Here is a 17,829-nt window from a genome sequence, read left to right on the forward strand (position 1 = left end):
CTTGAAAATGCTCTTATCTTAACTTAGAGTGCATGCAATTCAATAATTATACCTCCCTCTAGCCTCTTTACCCATTTTTCTGTCCCAAATTTCCAATCTTCTTCACTGTGATTGCCGCTTAACTATTCCGATTTTGTTTCCTGGTCAGGTTTTCTAGTCCTCCTCCTATTTATGTTTAGATTTAGTTTTAAATTTCAGATCTACTTTTTCTTGTTAGTTTGAAGTCTATACTCCTTCTTGAACTTCTTTTCCGTCAGATCTACACCTGTTAGCTATATTTCTTTCATTTATTCTTTTTTCGGTCTTAGCAAGTACGGAAAAAGTTTATTTTGTCCGTAGATCTATAGATCTGCGTGGTTGCAAAAACAGAAAGGACTCAATCCGAATGTTCGGAAGAGTCTAAATGATGAAGCATGGATTACAGAGGTTTTTCGACGGGATTCGACGTACGAGAAGAATATGACTTTTTTGTTTGTTTTATTTGTACCTTTTATGGTTTTATTGCTCTTTGTAGTTTTTATTATTGCTCTTTGTAATCATTTTTCTTGCCTTTGTGGATGTAGCCTATATGAAATGATATGGCTTTTTATCAAAAAAAAAAAAAAAAGAAATCAATAATTATAATTGGCTTAATACATCATTTGCCTCCTGAACTTGTCCAAAATAGTTGATTGCCCCCTGAACTTTCAAAGTGTCTCGATAGCCCCCTGAACTTGCATAAAATATTCAGCTAGCCCTCTAAACTTGCGTAAAATGTAATCAATTAATCATTCGATTATAAAAAAGTAAGTCAACTGCGGAAGATATGTTACACGTGCCTTAGAATCACTACAAAAAAAAAAGAGTCTTTCCCAACACTTTATTTAAATGTAGCTACAAAATACTCTATTTTAATTTGAAATTTGTTTTGGGCTAAATGTTAGGGTTGGTTACATAAAACTCGCGTTTGTTGTAAAAATTTCCAGTTATCTCAAAGTTGTATCATTTATTCTAAGTTTGAAGAAAAGATCTTTCTTATTAAAATATTCAATAAAAAAAATACTAATAATCCCCATTAACCCGTCCTTCTTCATCTCTTTACTGTCGTTTTTGTTTTTGCTTCAGCCACCTACTTGTTTACATCCATCTATGATTTTCAGCAAAAATGACTAAATTCCTATGAAACCCATCTCAATCTCTTAAAATTTGACTTATTGTTTTGCTTATTTTTTCAATGGCTTCACGAAAATTGTAGGTTACAATTCTTAGATGTCCTTACTTCTACAATTCTACTTTTTCATAAATTTAATTTCCATGAAGAAAACATATCCAGATAAAATTTGGTGCTTCTCTAATCTGTTTGGTAAATTTTTTCCAGATGAAGTTAAAATTTAAAAATGTCTTACACCCATTTTAAATTTTCTAATTTATACCTTCTGAAATATCTTTGGAAGGAGTTTTATCTTGTATTTTTTTTAAAAGCTTTTTAGTTCTATGTTTCTCATGATTTTCCTTCCCACTTTGATTTCAATTCTTCTTTTATGTGTCTGAAGTCAATCTCATTTAATAGTGAAAATGTGAAAAGAACTGAGGAAACTATGAATATAGATTTTATACAAATTGAAAGGTAAATTTACCGATGTAGAAGATAAAGAAACAAGAAATTCAGAAAACCCAAAAAAATGAAATTAAAGAAAACAAAACTACACAGATTATATGTTAGAATAGGAAGAGATTAGGAAAAAGTAAAGAGGGATATAGGCAATCAAACAATAAAAATATAGTGGGATCAAGGTGTTATGAGATTAGGAAAAATGGTAGATAAAATAAATTGTAAAGAGAAAGAAAGAGTTGAAACGAAATTTTGGAAAATTTAATTTGAAATTATTAAAAATTAGATAACTGTTAATTTGACAAAATTAAAAATATTTTAATAGAATCTGATTTTATCCAATTAAATTAAATGCCTAAGATAATCTTAAAAAGGGAGGATAGTTAATTGTAAAATAAAATCCAAAACTAAGTTCTTGTGTAATTTTCTCAAAATTAAATTTCAAGTCCAATCCATATAAGCACATCTAAATATATATATAATTTTTACTAATAAAAAATAAAAATGTGTACTTAAAAACAAATATTAATATATAATAATTAATACTAATAGACGGACCGGATAAAATATAGACGAGCTTTAACGAGCCTAGACCAGATTGGATCTAAAGACAATTTTTCTTGTCCAAACTCAACCTAGGGAACACAGGTCTGGATGGGCCGGACGAACACCTAGACCCGTGAACATGTCTACAAGCAAGCAGATAACTATTATCAACACCTAATAAATTAATGCAATTCATTCACCCAACAAAAGTCAAAAGAATTCATTTGACAGGTTTAATATTGATTAATGAATTTATTTTGAAATGGTAATTATGGAGTAGTTAATTAAGAAAAACCAGTTAATTAAAGAATTGTATTCGTTTTTTACTTGAACCGAACCAAATCCAATTGGTTTTGTTGAATTCACTTCAAACCAAACCGAAACAATTCTATCCATTTCTATTCAGTCCGGTTTTTGGACCGAATCAAACCACATTCACCCTTAGATCATAACAAATAATGTTTCAAGTCTATAAAATATTTGTAATTGACATTAATTAGTATAACTAATTTTACTAATATTTTTTTGTTAGTCATTTTAAGTATTAATTCAAAAGTAAAATTCTAACTCAAATTAATAATACTATTTTTTATATAGAAATAACACTTCATTTAAATGCCAGATAAAACAATAAAATGATATGAGAGAGATACATATATTTCCGTTACATAAATTCGCAATGTAAAGCAACTACTTACACTCTAACACAAATAGGACTTTTATTCATGACATTGAATCATTAGTTGCCTGAACTTATATCATAGCTTTAAAAAAAAAAAAAAAAAAAAAACTCTTTCAATTCCTTTAAAACAATCGATCAATGAACTTATGGAACATAATTCTTATTGCATGATCTGATACAAGTATTTGCGCAGCTTTCCACTTCATCTAGATCTGAAAAAACACAACCAAAAAACCAAATATATACAAAATTTAGCATCTTATAAGAATATAAAAAAGAGAGAAATGAAATGGGAGTTTACGTACGAAGATTATCTTTGGTCATAATGTTGGAGCATAGAGAAGTAGCACAACCAAAAGTGCAAAAACGGGCAGGTGTGTTTTGAATAGTAGCACCTGTAGGCTCAATGATGCATCCAACTAGACAAGCAGCGGGGCAAATAGGAGTCCATGGTGGAATAAAACATTCACCTACACATTCGTTCATGCACTTATCAAAACCCTTCAAAGATGCTTCGATTTGTCGTGAAAACAGTCCAATAATCATCACACATACTAGAACAAATGGCAAACATTTCATTTCCATCGTTTAATTGTTTCTACCTTTTTTTTATATTTAGACAAAGTTGTGAAGAAAATAGGAGTGAATGAGGTTTATATATAAAGGGAAGAAGAATTATTGATGTGTATACGTGTATCTGTTTATGGAAATTAAATGAAATACGTTGAATTATGAAATCTAAAAGAATTAATTTAATATTAGAGAAATATTTATTAATTTAAAGAAATTTATGTAATTTATTGAAGTTAAATTTTGATTACATCAAAAAACATTGTATTTTAGAAAAATTCATGTATCATATTAATTAAAACATAGATTCATTACATATAATATTAATGAAAACTAATAAATAATGTTTATTTCTTTTAATAATTAAGTATTGTTTATTGTATTTTGGATGCAACAAAAAAAAAGGTTAGAGATGAGCTCTCCAAGTCAATTTTAAGAAAAAAAACAACGATTGTTAGGGAATAAGTAGGGTGATCTTACTTCAATCATGTCAAACATGCTAACTAATTAACTATTATGACGAGCTAATTCATTCATTAAGATAAACATTATCAACTAATATTTTTATAAAAATTAAATCATTTAATATTTTCAGCACTTATTTTTCAGTTTTATCAAACAGCACCTAAGTCAAAATATTTAACTTAACATTTTAAGTTAAATATCATCAATTAATATTTTTATAAAAATTAAATCATTCAATATTTTCAGCATTTATAATATTCAACACTTAAAATTCAGTATTTATTTTTTCAGCATTTAATTTTCAGTTTTATCAAACAACACCTTAGTCAAGCACCATATAGATGTTTCAAAAACTTCAACAAGACTAGCTATAAGGACATTGATGCATCGACTACCGTTGCAGTACTAAGACAAGCTGGAAAAGTTAGTGTTACAGTTTTTTAGTCTCTATTGTCCAAAATCAACGTGGAACTTGTCCATTATTTCAAAGTTGCTTCAATCCAAAGGCGGACTAGACGTTGATGTGAATGAAGTGAATAAGATAGTTGTTGAATTGATTTCTTTTAAATCAAGCAAGACATTAATGTTTGACAAATACAAAATGTTTTGAAAGAATTGGAAACATCCGAGAAGCAGATGACAAGTTGGAGTTTGTTCATAGGCAATTAGAGTTTCCATTCTTAACATTAGTTGATATCTCAACAGTCTGTAATGGGTGCCTTTTATGGTTACTTTGTTTTTGACAAAGTAACGCTTACTTTGTTTTCTTCACCATTGAATAATGGTTTACTTTAACAAAGTAAGTTCATCCAATGGTGGTAAAAACAAAGTAAAGCTTACTTTGTCAAAAACAAAGTAAGCATAGCCTAACCCCATCTGTAATGTTATATACACAAACATACAAAGTTATACAAATCAAATACAAACAACATATGTGGTTTTATTATAATCTTGTTTTGTTTCATTAATGTAGTTCTTAGAATTTAATCATGTTTTGTTATGTTATAACACAATATTTAACTTAAAACACAATATTTACATGATTCGGCTAATTTTTCCTACATTCACGGAGGATAAGAAATACTATTTTTAAGAACAAAGATTATAAGATTGATGGGAAAAAAAAAAAAAACTCATCAAACTCCTTGAATGCCCAAGAACTCTACATATTCTTGCTTTTGTCTCTCTAAAATCACCAATGTTCATAATCTCTTTAAAACACCGCTATTAGTACCTTTATAACATAAGTTTTAATCCATTTCAAAATAGCTCTACATGATTTACTGAAGGATGAATTGTAGCAAAGGCAAGTGATTTTCAAGATTCTTACAAGAGAAGTTGCCAACTCCAATAGACTTAGTAAGGCCAAGCCTCTGGTTGAAGCTCCTCCTTTGGTGTCGGATACTCGTACCTTGCCGGTGTAGAACTGATTGGCCTGGTGCTTTTTGCACCTGGGGTCTTAGGTACGACTTTAACAACTATGAAACCGCCATCCTATATTCCATCCAAAAGGGTGCTAATAACTTGAGAAATACGAGCAGCCAAAATCTCATCACGAGTACTTACTATTGTGCTCGTTGCTCCAATTTCTATCAAGGCTTCCCCTGGATCTTGAATTTGGATGATCCCAATGCTCTTTGATGATTCAGTATCACTTGTGCTTGCTGCCATAGATCCATTAATACCAGTGTTTGACAATGCAACAAAAAGCTTCTCCATATCTAGCAAACCCCAATGTATTAATGGTCTCATCTGCAACGAATTCGACATCTCGTTCCCAGAGAGTAACCAATATTTGCCATCATTTATGAATAACTGTCCTCTAAGTCTTGCAAGATCCGTATTCTCCAGTTTCGATTTTCTCCACTCGAGTTGAGTAGCCAAATCAGTTGCAATCTGTAAATCTGATTCGTCTTTCAAGCTTTTTAGATCTAGTGTTTCATTTTCAGAGTAGTAGCAGACTGAAAATGAATCTGAACTTGTGTTTCTAGCATTTATATGTGGCTTTAAATGCTCTGGAAGCTACATTTTGCAAAAAAATGACAAACAACTTAATAGGAAGTTACAGAGAAAAGGAGAAAGAGAGATAGATGGTTCATAGGACAAGTAAATTGTGGTTACCACAACAACTTTCGGTTGTAATATCTTCAGCAATGGCTTAACTTTCTTTGTCCTGCAAAGATGCAGTATTGATGAAAATAGCAGTGAGCGTCAAACCACAAATAATTGCTCCAGGAGCTTCTAACTGATAGGCATAGGCTTAACAGATACAAAAACTGTCATCTCAGGTAAGCAGTAAAATAACACATAATCCACGGATATCTGATATGACAGCAAACTAACACCCGTACAGGACCACAAAAACATCAATAACAAACACATAACAGCAGATATGACAGTAACACCCAATCAATTTTAGATGATGGAGAAAAGATTATTGAATCTAGAATTAAACACTTTGCTGCATATGGAAAATTATCGTAAAACACCAAAGAAAAAGTATGTTGCTTCTGAGGATAATACTCTTTGAAAAATGACACCATAAAAGAACTGCCATAAATTTTCGAAAAATGGATAAGACAAGTAAGTATCCTTACGGTATTCCAGAAAGGAATGAACAATTTAGAACCCTCATTGATATTGGCTTGAAGGGCAAGAGAGCCATATCAGCATCTAGTGCATCCTGCAAACCATATATTCCTTTAGCCATTTCTACAATGTAATCACAACAAAATTGAAGAACAGAGAGTATAGTTTTCAATTACGAGAATATAATTATGGAATCATATTTCATCAGTGTAAGAAATATATAAGAGTATACTTGAGCACCTCTAGGATAAGTAAAGAGTTTTGATCTTCATGCCAGCGTCGAATCAAAGGAACAAGAGGGCCAAGTCTCAGACTCAGGTGAGGAGCAAATATGATGCACGGCTCCTGCCAATTTTTTCTAACAACAAAAATATTAACTAAAGAAATTAATTTACGACTGTTTAGATATGCAAAGGATTTATTAGAAAAGAAATAATATGAGAACATATATTTCCCCAATGTATCATTTGCTTCCTCAAAGATTGAAGAGAGATATATATTGGGTTGATGGGTTATGTCTCAACAGTGGTGATCTTTTCTGGAAGCCAGTCATTTCCAAAAAAAAAAAAATTGCATGTAGAAAAACGCACATCTTACATCGCATCAGGTGAATGAACAGCAGGAAACACATGAAGCTTCTTCTGCTTCATTAGTTCAACATGTGAAAACAATGGTTCACCAGAAAACAGCTGCCATATCATTAGTACAGAAATCAACCATTCTGTTCAAGCACATATCACTAGGAACAGAAACATGTTCTGCAAAACATTAACCGACTAAAACTCTGATAGTACCTTCTCTTGCCGGGGCTTGCACAGCCATTCTGGTATGATATTAGTGAATGCCAGTAACTCGGTTGCTATAGAAGATATGACATATATTGGAACCTACATAAAAATGAACGTTGTCATAAAAAATAAATGAAAGATTAAAACCACAGTTTGTACCTTTCAACCATTGCATTCAAAATAAATAATTAGTGATCAAAGTCTATGCTTGGTTTTGATAGGCAATTAAATCATTTTACAGAACCAATATGCATAAAAAAAGAATAAGTTGTAGCAGTAAAAAAATCCGAGTAGAAATTGCAAAAGGAAAACATTTCTAGTTAGTAGAGAAGAAACATTTTAAACCAACTCCCACTCCCATGTTTTCTGGACAAATGAGGGAGTATTGCACTCGGTTATACTAGACACAAGTCCAAGTCCAAAAAATCCATTGATTAAAGATGTGAAGCTGGAAGGATGGACTGAATTTATCACTAATTAATCTTAAAGCACTTCAAGATAGAATCACCAATTTGCACATTGAGGCAGCAAAATGCAACTAACACAAGTTGAGATCACTTAATTCTAGAAGAAAAAGAATTGCAAACTGGGACCCTCCTCCATGAGGCTTATTTTCCTACATGGCGGACCAGGACTAAACTACTTCAGTTTCAACAATAATTCATTTGAGTATCAAACAATGAACTGATAAAAGAATTACTTCATCAATAATGGTTCTTGAATATCTTCATATATGCAAAAGAGAATGGAAAAAGAAAATCTGATTTTACCATCAGAGCAGAAGATTCAAGGTAAAGTGATATTTGCTCCAACAGCTGCAAAATGGTACCAAGTCGATTTAGAGGAATAAGGACAGAACCACCAGCTTTAACAGAATCCACAACACATGAGGATATGAAAGCTAGTTTCTCACTTTCCTCTAAGCTCTCCTCACTACTCAGTAAGCAGTCCTCCGATTCTTTCAAATTGTCTGCATCAGCACTGCAATGCAGCTAAAATATATGTTAATAGCACCATTCCAAAAATAAATTTTGAAATACAACTTATTCCAAATATCGATGCAAGGACTAAAGCATCCGCCTGATACTTTATTCAAACCACTGGCAATGACCACATAAAGCAACAGTACCTGAAAGTTAAAAGATCATTGCTAGTTGAAGCAGAGTAATTATCATGCCGTTCAGCATCTTCTATCACATCCTGAGATGAGAAGTCTGCATACAAGACCAGATCAGTCCCTTGCAGGGCACGGTAATCAAACTCCATTGCATGGGCAGACGCAATTATCGAGCTTGATATATATGAAATCTTTCCTTTTGGATCCTCAATTGTCCAATTACATGAGCCTATTTCTAAGCCTGAGCTCAATGCCTTTACCACTACTGCACCATTATAGCAGGCTTCTTCTGCATATTTTAGTGGTTGAATCTTCTGAATGCAATCCTTGATATCCTTTGAACTAAACAATTCAAGCATTCAGTGAAGTAGCAGATCATGGACGCATTGGCAATGGACAAAGATGCAAACGAAAAATGTAAACTAGAGTGTCAGCTTAAATAAATGCAGTATCATTTACCTGTACAATGGCATCCATCCACCCAACTCCGAACCATCTTTACCCAGAGCCACTTCCTTAATTGGAGACGGAAGCAACTCAAGTTCTTCCCATTTCATCCATTTAGGATAATTAGACTCCCCAGAACCATAAAATTGCCTGTACTCCATATGCATTGACACAAGATCCTCCATCATAAGTTGTGCAAGCCTAATAGTTGCTTCAGTTGCATATATCTGACTCAGCCAAACACCACAAAAGCACAAATTAATAAGCTTCTTAAAAAACAATAAAAATTAAGTCAACTTTCTTTTTTACCTTGGCAGAAAAACCCTTACTTTGAGTAAGAAACGGCAGCCCGAACATGCCCATTGTGCTTGAGATCAATACTATGTCAAAAGAAGAAGGATCCCAAAGGTGCAAGTTCTTTGCAGTTTTGTACCAAGGCTCTGCGTAGATTAAAGTTTTTGCATCAACAGGTGCTCCGTTTCTATGCCTCTCTTGAGTCTCCACTTCCATATCCAAAGAATCATGAAGTGTAGAATTAGAAAATTCATCACACCGTATGGGACAAAAATCAGCAGGAACAGGAGAGAAGATTGTGAGCGCTGAAAGATCCAGTGGGCAATCAAGTAATATTCTGAACCCACTCACATCCAGAACAAAACATGGCGGTAAATGATAGCCATTACCTCTACTTAAGCATGTCTGGAAACACAACGATAACACATAATAAGTACCTATAAAGGTGTTTGTGAATGTGCAAAGGTACCGACAGTGAGAAAGAAAAGGGGTGAGCAACTTACAAACTTCATGGATAAAAAAGAGAATAGAAGATTACACTGCCAGAATAACAAACTCAGGACTTACTGATTACCTACAAAAGATCATTTACAAAACCATATGTCAATAACAGAATATTTCATCATTTAAAGAAAAGATATTAAAACATGATATTGCACGCACACAAAACTTAAACTTAAAATCAGTCCCTCTATACTTCAATTACATTGCTATATCCATTGTTTAGGAAGCCATATACATTCCAAAATCGCTATACCTTAAGCTACCAGCAAGTGAATACAAAATCACATTAATTGCTGCAATGTCTTATTTAAAGGAATTTAAGTAATAGCAATAGGTATAATCCAACAACCCAAAAATTTAAAATTTTAGGAACACAAGAACATTATTTAGCGAAAATTGGAAATAAAAACTAGCCTGTTCATGAAGAATCCTCTGTCCATAGAATTGGCGCAGAGGCAAATTTGCAAAAGAAGAAGCCGTAGCTGGAGATTTAGGGTTTAGGGAAAACAAATTCAATTATTTTTTGGAGATTTAGGGTTTAAGGGAAACGAATTGAATTTGGACCGTCGATTTATGCATGTCATCCTTGTGGAGGGGACATGCTAATCTTCTCCATATCGTTCCAATTTTATGGGATGTCCCCGAAGGAAGAAATGTTAGTTGTTATCTTTGGCTTCTCAAAGTCTACCAGAGAAGCACAAACTGGCAATATGGGATTTCATATGTCAATAACAGAATATTTAATCATTTACAGAAAACATATTAAAACATGGGATTGCATGCCAAACTTAAACTGAAATATGTAGTTGAATCAAATTTCTATATTGTACATCCCATAAGAATGCTAATAAGCCTTATGTAGTATCATTAGGAGACGCAAACAATCTTTTTAGAACCTCATCAAAACTAAACTACCTTTAGCTACAGTAAATATACACAAACCCCATCAACAAATTCATTACAGCAAGAATAATACCAAAATATAGTGAGAATCCAAAATCTATTGCTTCATCTTTTTAGGCATTCTAGTCGCCAGTTTCTATACTAATCTCCTCCAGCAGTCCAATATTGCTATCATGGGCCAACGGTTAACAAAATCGGTATAAGTTAAGCTACAAGGATCCTCACTGCTCCTCAGATTCATTTACAATGCAGCCGCAGTAATGACTTTATTTACAGGAATTGAAGTAATTGCACAAGAACGCACGAACTGAATGAGGGAAATAAAAAATAGCGACTTACATGTTTGTATACAGAGTAGATTAGGACCATGGGCGCAGAACTAAATTTGTAGAAGGAAGGAATAAGACATTGCAGGAGATTTGAAGTGTAATTTTGCTGAAATTGAAAATAACAACTGATTTCATTAACACAGAGCATGGAAGCTGAGGGTTAGGGTTTTAGGGAAAACGAATTTCAAAAAAATTCAAAAAAATTTGGACCATTTCTCGATTTATGCGTGTCATCCTTGCGCAGGGGCCATGCTAATCTTCTCTGTATCGTTCCAATTTTATCGGATGTCCCCGAAGGGACGATACTTGAATCTCAACTTTTCTTTCTTAAAGTATTGTAAAGCTTCGTTAATTTACAATGTGGGACTTCATCGATTCATTTGATATCATAATCAGTTGGGCTTTAGCGTGGATTTAATATTGGGCTTTCATAGCTTGTATATCATAGCTTAAAGAGAAATTTACATAAAATATCATATTTCATTATTTGAAAATAAATAAAATGATAGCTTCCCCTTTTAAAAAAGGATGTAGCCAGGGCTGAAGTGGTAAATGAGTTGAGCAGTTCAATAAAAATTTAATCGTGTTCGGTTTGATTTATTGACGAACCGAGTTTAAGCATGGAGAAACTCGGCTCAGAAGCTCGCGAGTAGACTCGATTATAAATTTATGAACAAATTCGATCATAATGTTTATGAACACGTCGGTTCGATTGTTATTTTAATAATAATAATTCAATAAAGGGAGAAATGTAAAATAACGTAGTTTTATATAAGATTTTAGTTTTGTAGGTTTCAAAAATATGTTTGTGTTAAAGAAATCTCAAATCAATATAATTAATTTTAAAAAAATGAACATAATTAATGAGCTATTCGCAAACAAAGTTCATGAACTGAATTAACAAGTTGCTCGCAAGCAAGGCTCGTGAGCAGAATGTTGTGCTCGAACTCGTCAATTTTCTGACGAGTCACAGCCCTAGCCAGGGCTGAGCATGAATCTTGGAAATTCTTAACCATATTGAATATCTAAATAAAAAGATTCAGAATTTGATTGAACGGTTGAATTTTTCTTTAGGACGGAACAATATTATACTGTTGACTTAATTAGGTACAATTTTGGAGATTGTCAAATTCTTAATATTATTGTGTAAATATGTTAGAGATTCTGAAACCGAACCAAATATTTGAAAAGAAAAATCCAAAACGGGATTAAATCGTTGATTTTTTCTTTAGAACTGAATTGAATTGTACCATTGAGATTTTTAAATCCCAAATTACATCCAATTGTACTCAGCCTTAGATTTTTAAATTCTAAATTTCTTTTCGATTAGTTAGAGGAAAGTCAAGAATTGTTTAAATAAATATAAGTGTCTCACCCTTATCAAAATAGGAAGATAGTCTGTTATCCTCAATTTGATAAATTTATATTTATTTATTGAGAGGAACATGGATGAGATTACTAAATTAGAGACAATATATTAATATTTATTTAAAATAAAATATTATTTGAGCCAAGATGACCGACGCATAAAATTATTAATTTTTTTTATATGAGATGAACATGGATGAAAATACCAAATTTCCAGTCGAAATAACTCCATCAAATGTCTGAAATATTCATTACATTACTAACATTGCCACGAATAATCTGTCAAAATATCAATAAGTAAATATGTCAAATATAAATTAATAAGAAAAAACTGCTTAAAACAAATTATCAACAAACATGCCAATGTGTTCATTATAACCGTCAAATCAGTTCGTTCAAATTTTTTATTAGATACAAATAACATTGATCTTGCTTGCCAACGTTAGAAGTAAAATTGTAACATTTTATACCTTATTGATACCTTTATGTGTTTACCTCTGCACTTCCCCCAAAAACGAAAAGGGTAGTTCTACACTTTTTTCCAGACTGTTTCATCATCGGTTAAGAATATATAAGAATACAAGGATCATTCAAGTCTATTAGAAAACTAAATACACATTGTGATGACAGAAATACAGGCACAATTTTAGACACTCAAATTTGGATACCTAAAATCATATCCAAATCTGTTTTAATATCAAACATAAGCAGCAAATCATCAACACACAAGCTCGTTTTCGTATCAAAAGCTACCTCACCGGTTTTACATACTGCATAATAGTATGCACTCGAACTACAGAAACCGGAAGCTTCAGTATAATTCACAGCTGTTGGTCCAGCAATGGATCTCGTTGAGCTTTTCCTCCAAGATATCCAGAAACACTTCCCGAAACACCAGAAACGAAGTTATTCAACAAAGAATTACCCCACGCCAGCCATCCAGACTGTTGTTCTTGTTGCTGACTTGCCTCGAGCAGTCTCCTTTGGTGCTCCTCGGCTATCATATCGAGCCACCTCTTTTGCATGAACTCCCTAACAGCTTCAACGCCACTGCTTGCTATCTCCTTTGGAGGAACTACGAGTGGGTTTTCATCTAAGTTGAGACTGGTTAGGTTTTCAAGCCTACCGAATGAGTCAGGAAGAGCTCGGATTTGGTTGTTGCTCAGATTCAGCTCTTTCAAGTTCACTAAATCAGAGATTGTTTCGGGAAGTTCAGTCAAGTCACTGAAATTACTGCTCAAGTTGAGAACCTCAAGATTTGTCAATTTCCCAATTGCATTTGGCAGGCCATGGAGCTCATTGAAATGAACATCCAAGTATCTCAAAGACTTCATGTCACAGACAGATGACGGAAGGAAGCGGATCTTATTCAGCTGGATCGAAAGTTTTTCGAGATTCCCCAATCCATATCCAATATTGTTTGGTAAGGACATCAAGTTGTTAAAGCTTGCATCCAATTCCACCAGTGAACTAAATACATGTCAATCAAAAGTTTTCAGAAATCAAGCTAATAAGAGGAAAAAAAACGAAATTGAAAGGAACATCTAGAAACATAGTGATTAGGAAGATAAGCTAGGAAAACAAATGGAAAATAATCACCTGCAAAGAGCAATGCTCTCAGGAAGATAATTCAGCTTGTTTCCTGATACGTTTAGGACTTTAAGATTTCGCAGCATTCCAATAGAGTCCGGCAGTGACTCCAAAAGATTAGATGAAATGTCAAGCTCCTCAAGTTTATTAAGTCCTGCAACTGAATCAGGAAGGACCTGTTTCCACAAATAAAGGAACCAAATATGAATAAGAACACTCAACAAAGTACCCATGATCTCTAGTATGTTAATTACGAAGGGTCATGACCGGTTAATTGGTTCCATTTACCAAAAAAGAACTTACTGCCCATCAACTGTGACACGAAGGTTGAAACACCAAACATAGTCGCCAAGGACTCATGGATCAGTTCCAATTATTACAATATGCTTCAAGATATTTAAACTATTAAATCCAATGAAAGATACCATTTGATAAGCAAAATATTGAACACCTAAAAAAGTTCTCATTCAGCGAACATGTTACAATTGGCAAGCATATCCATACAAAAAGGAGGAATCCAATAGTATTTGTAGCAAAGAACAATATAACCCAAAAAATGTGCAGCCTGGATCAGAAACTTTCTGCCCAGTGCCCTCGAAAATACAACTAACAGCTAATAACCTGTAACAACCCAGTCTGGAGGGAGTGCCTAGGTGAAAGGACGGCCCTAAAGGATGCAATGAGAGCAAGAATGAACAGAAACCGATATTGGAGAGAAGTTACAGGCTATATTAGTAAGTTGTGTGTTTCTTTCATATGAAGAAACGTTTTAAAGTCATGAGTCCCAAGAGATGTAGCTTGGGTTGCAGTGGACAATATCTACGTAGTACTGGACCAAGCTATTACAATGGGCCTAAGGGAGTCCCTGAAACTATATATATTAGTAAGGTGTATTTCCTTTACATATATATTAGGGGTAGACCTAAGCAAACTTGGAGGAGGGTGATCGAGAGTGATATGAATATGAGTTTATTAGAGATTGAGGAGAATATGGCAGTGGATAGGACAGAGTGGAGGGAGAGAATTTGTATGGCTGACACGACTTGATTGCACGGTTTCATATGATGGTTCATGTTAGCCGACCCCGAATCATTTCAGGACTAAGGCTTTGTTGTTGTTGTTGTATAGATGTGTTTTAAAGCCGTGAATTACCAGGGATAATACTTGAATCGAAGCGGACAACTACCCTATTATATAACATGAAATGAGATGCTTATTTCATAAACAAATGCAAGGCTTTGCAATCAAAACTAGTACCTTAATAAGCACCACTAATCAAATTGCATACTTCATAGCAAAGAGTATCTTAATCCTAATCTCAAACCAAAAGCAGCTAAGCAGAGAAACAAATCTAATGATTTAAAAAAATTACCTCGAGCTGATTGCAAGCAAGATTAAGCGTAACTAATCCATGAAGTCTTCCAAAAGCTTCAGGAAGTAACTTCAACTGTCGGTCAGAAAGATCCACTGTTTCCACAATACCACCATTTTCTGCTTCTTTCAGTATCGCCACAACCTCATCATTCACTTGATCATCATCAAATTCCCCTACAGAATCCTTATAAACCGTAATAAGCTTCTCCTCCGCCTCTTTCAACTGCGTCTCATACTCATCGTGCAATTCCTCCATTCTGACCACTGCCTTGCACACTTCCAGCTCCTTCTCCGGTCCATCTTCGGCCAGCTTGATTCGGGCCGCGGAGACGGTATCCGGATCGGGTCGAGGACCCAACGACTTAAGGTGGAAAAGGATTTGGACGATGGTGGCTGGGAATCCGGGGATGGATTGAACTAACAAGGAGGAAATTTTAGGGTCGTTGAGATGAGGAAATTGAGATTTGAGATTGTGGTCAAGTTCTTGCTGGAGTGGTGGGTGAGAGATTGGATCAAGTTGGGACAAGATACTGGAGAGGATTGGGAATTTCACTTGGATCGGATCCATTTTCGTTGAGAAACCTTGAAAGCTGCAAAAGAAGCCAAAGGAAAAATGTTGATACTTCAGTCTTCGGTAAGTAGCAGTAGAAAGGTTGGAACTTTGAATATGAAAAATGGGCTACAAGGAGCGGAATTCACGATAAACTAACGATCAATTATTCAACGAATTAAGGGTCAAAAATGGAACTAAAATTAACAGATGGGACTATGACTAAAACTCTATGTGTGATAGTTACTAATAATAAACTGATTATCTAAACCAATTAAGACAAAATAAATATTGAATTTTAAGGGTTTAAATATTATAAATATTGAAAATATTAAATAATATATCTATTTGATAAATATTAAAAATACGTACTGAATTTGATTAAAAAAAAATAAGTACTCAATTTAAAAATAGGGTAAATTTCAAATAAAACTCATGTGGTTTCACTATTTTTCACATAAAGGACTGTGGTTTACTTCTTGTCAAAACGAGAATTGAGATTTCGTACTTGGATTAATGCTATTTAAACCATTCTTAACTACCTGAAAATGAAAATTTTCAAGAATTAAAGTTGTTCCATGTCATATTTTCTATGTAACTACATTTTCGATTTTCGAAAATCATCTTTTTTGGAACTTTCACTCTCTAAACATTAACTTTCTCTCTCTTTACCAATCTTCATCTAAATAATCTCAAAATAAAAAAGTTGAAGAATTAAAGTTGCTTAGAATATTAGTAGTTCTTAAAATATGCCATTTTTGAAGTCGTCAATGGTGATTTTAATAGTATCAATCGAAAAAGTCCTTATTTTGCTAAAGTTGAAAACCTCAATTCTCGTTATAACAAAAAGTAAACCATAGTCCTTTATCTGAAAATTAGTGAAACCACAGGAATTTTATTTGAAATTTACCCTTAAAAATATTAGTTAATAATATTTAACTTAAAATTTTAAGTTAAATCTTTTGACTTACTAGAATAGGTAATTCTGTAACTTAACACAAATATTTAAATTGTGATATCAAATAAGCTTGAATCCAATAAGCACTTAGGGGGCGTTTGGTTTGGGGGTTTCAGGAAAGGGTAAGGGAAATGGGAGGCTTCATTCCCTTTGTTGGTGTTTGTTTTGCTAATTCAATGATTCCCTTTTCCCTTTTTTTAGTTTTGGGTTTACCCCTAACTCCTCTAACTCATTCCCCACTCCCCCCTAAGGTTTTCTATTCCCTTTCCCCCTAAACATATCCAAACACATAGGGGTATGAATGCTTATTCCTTTGCTTCTTTTAGTTTCCCTTTCTTGATTTCTTTTCTCTTACCATTTGCAAACCAAACGCCCCCTTAATGTGTTAAAATTTAAGTGTTGAAACTCATTATCAAACGGAGCCTAACTCTAAAGTTAAGAGAATCTCCAATTGGGGTGTTTAGAAAGGTACTTGATGACATGAAAGATGTTTGGAAGAGTGTCTTGGAGTAACCAAGATTGCTTAGTTTTTTATTTGCAATATGTATTTTTTAGCACCCCTGTTTATTTTTTTTAATATAAAAACTATTTAATTTTCTACTATTGGAGGACTCTAGTGTCAACTTTTGAATTTCCTTAGCATTGAAGCATTTAAAAAAAAAATTAAAAGTGATGTGAATGAGAGAAAAACTAAAATAATATATTTTAGGATAATTTACTCAGATATGACAACTTTTAAATTTGCTTGTATTGAACATGCTTTAAGAAAATGATTGATTTACATTAAATTTATAAAAAATAGAGTAATATACATTTTATATCTCTTTATTAATTATTTTTATTTTTTGTATCGCTCATTAAATTCAACTACTTTTCATACACTAAAAACTTAAAATAAAAAAATGTGTAATTAATATTAAGCTCATTAATAAGGAGTAAAAATGGAAAAAAGTTGTCTTAAAAATTAAATCCGAAAAATAGTATCATCAAATAATTATTTTGAAATTGAATGAGTATTAGATATATTTTTTTTAAAGATTTTAAGTAGAGTATCAATCAAGTTTTCAATTTAGTAAATTTTGATAAATTCATCAAACTATTCTTACAATAATAAGAATAGAAACAGGGAAAGTTTTCTTTACAGAGAAAGAGAGAAGATCAAAC

General features: G+C 33.0%; 2 protein-coding genes and 2 non-coding genes across 4 annotated transcripts; all 4 read right to left on the reverse strand.

The window, feature by feature from the left end:
- Positions 1 to 4,913: 4,913 nt before the first annotated feature.
- LOC136230484 (uncharacterized) lies at positions 4,914 to 11,168 on the reverse strand. The gene is made up of 13 exons (XM_066019563.1): positions 11,036 to 11,168; positions 10,836 to 10,931; positions 9,593 to 9,663; positions 9,105 to 9,494; positions 8,808 to 9,022; positions 8,361 to 8,690; positions 8,002 to 8,212; positions 7,238 to 7,330; positions 7,041 to 7,132; positions 6,684 to 6,801; positions 6,452 to 6,537; positions 5,976 to 6,027; positions 4,914 to 5,876 (listed from the first exon to the last, which is right to left on the reverse strand). The coding sequence occupies exons 3-13, from the start codon at positions 9,599 to 9,601 to the stop codon at positions 5,349 to 5,351; spliced, it is 2,124 nt and encodes a 707-aa protein (XP_065875635.1). The 5' UTR covers positions 9,602 to 9,663; positions 10,836 to 10,931; positions 11,036 to 11,168; the 3' UTR covers positions 4,914 to 5,348.
- On the reverse strand, positions 10,146 to 10,244 carry LOC136231409 (U6 spliceosomal RNA). The gene has a single exon (XR_010689800.1). It is a non-coding gene; the product is annotated as a U6 spliceosomal RNA (small nuclear RNA).
- LOC136231405 (U6 spliceosomal RNA) lies at positions 11,024 to 11,126 on the reverse strand. The gene has a single exon (XR_010689797.1). It is a non-coding gene; the product is annotated as a U6 spliceosomal RNA (small nuclear RNA).
- Positions 11,169 to 12,763: 1,595 nt separating the features above from the next.
- LOC136230473 (plant intracellular Ras-group-related LRR protein 3) lies at positions 12,764 to 15,865 on the reverse strand. Its single transcript, XM_066019548.1, has 3 exons — positions 15,156 to 15,865; positions 13,793 to 13,959; positions 12,764 to 13,663 (listed from the first exon to the last, which is right to left on the reverse strand). The coding sequence occupies exons 1-3, from the start codon at positions 15,723 to 15,725 to the stop codon at positions 13,015 to 13,017; spliced, it is 1,386 nt and encodes a 461-aa protein (XP_065875620.1). The 5' UTR covers positions 15,726 to 15,865; the 3' UTR covers positions 12,764 to 13,014.
- Positions 15,866 to 17,829: the final 1,964 nt, after the last annotated feature.

The sequence above is a fragment of the Euphorbia lathyris genome, chromosome 5 (assembly GCF_963576675.1).
Source record: "Euphorbia lathyris chromosome 5, ddEupLath1.1, whole genome shotgun sequence".
NCBI classification, from domain to species: domain Eukaryota; kingdom Viridiplantae; phylum Streptophyta; class Magnoliopsida; order Malpighiales; family Euphorbiaceae; genus Euphorbia; species Euphorbia lathyris.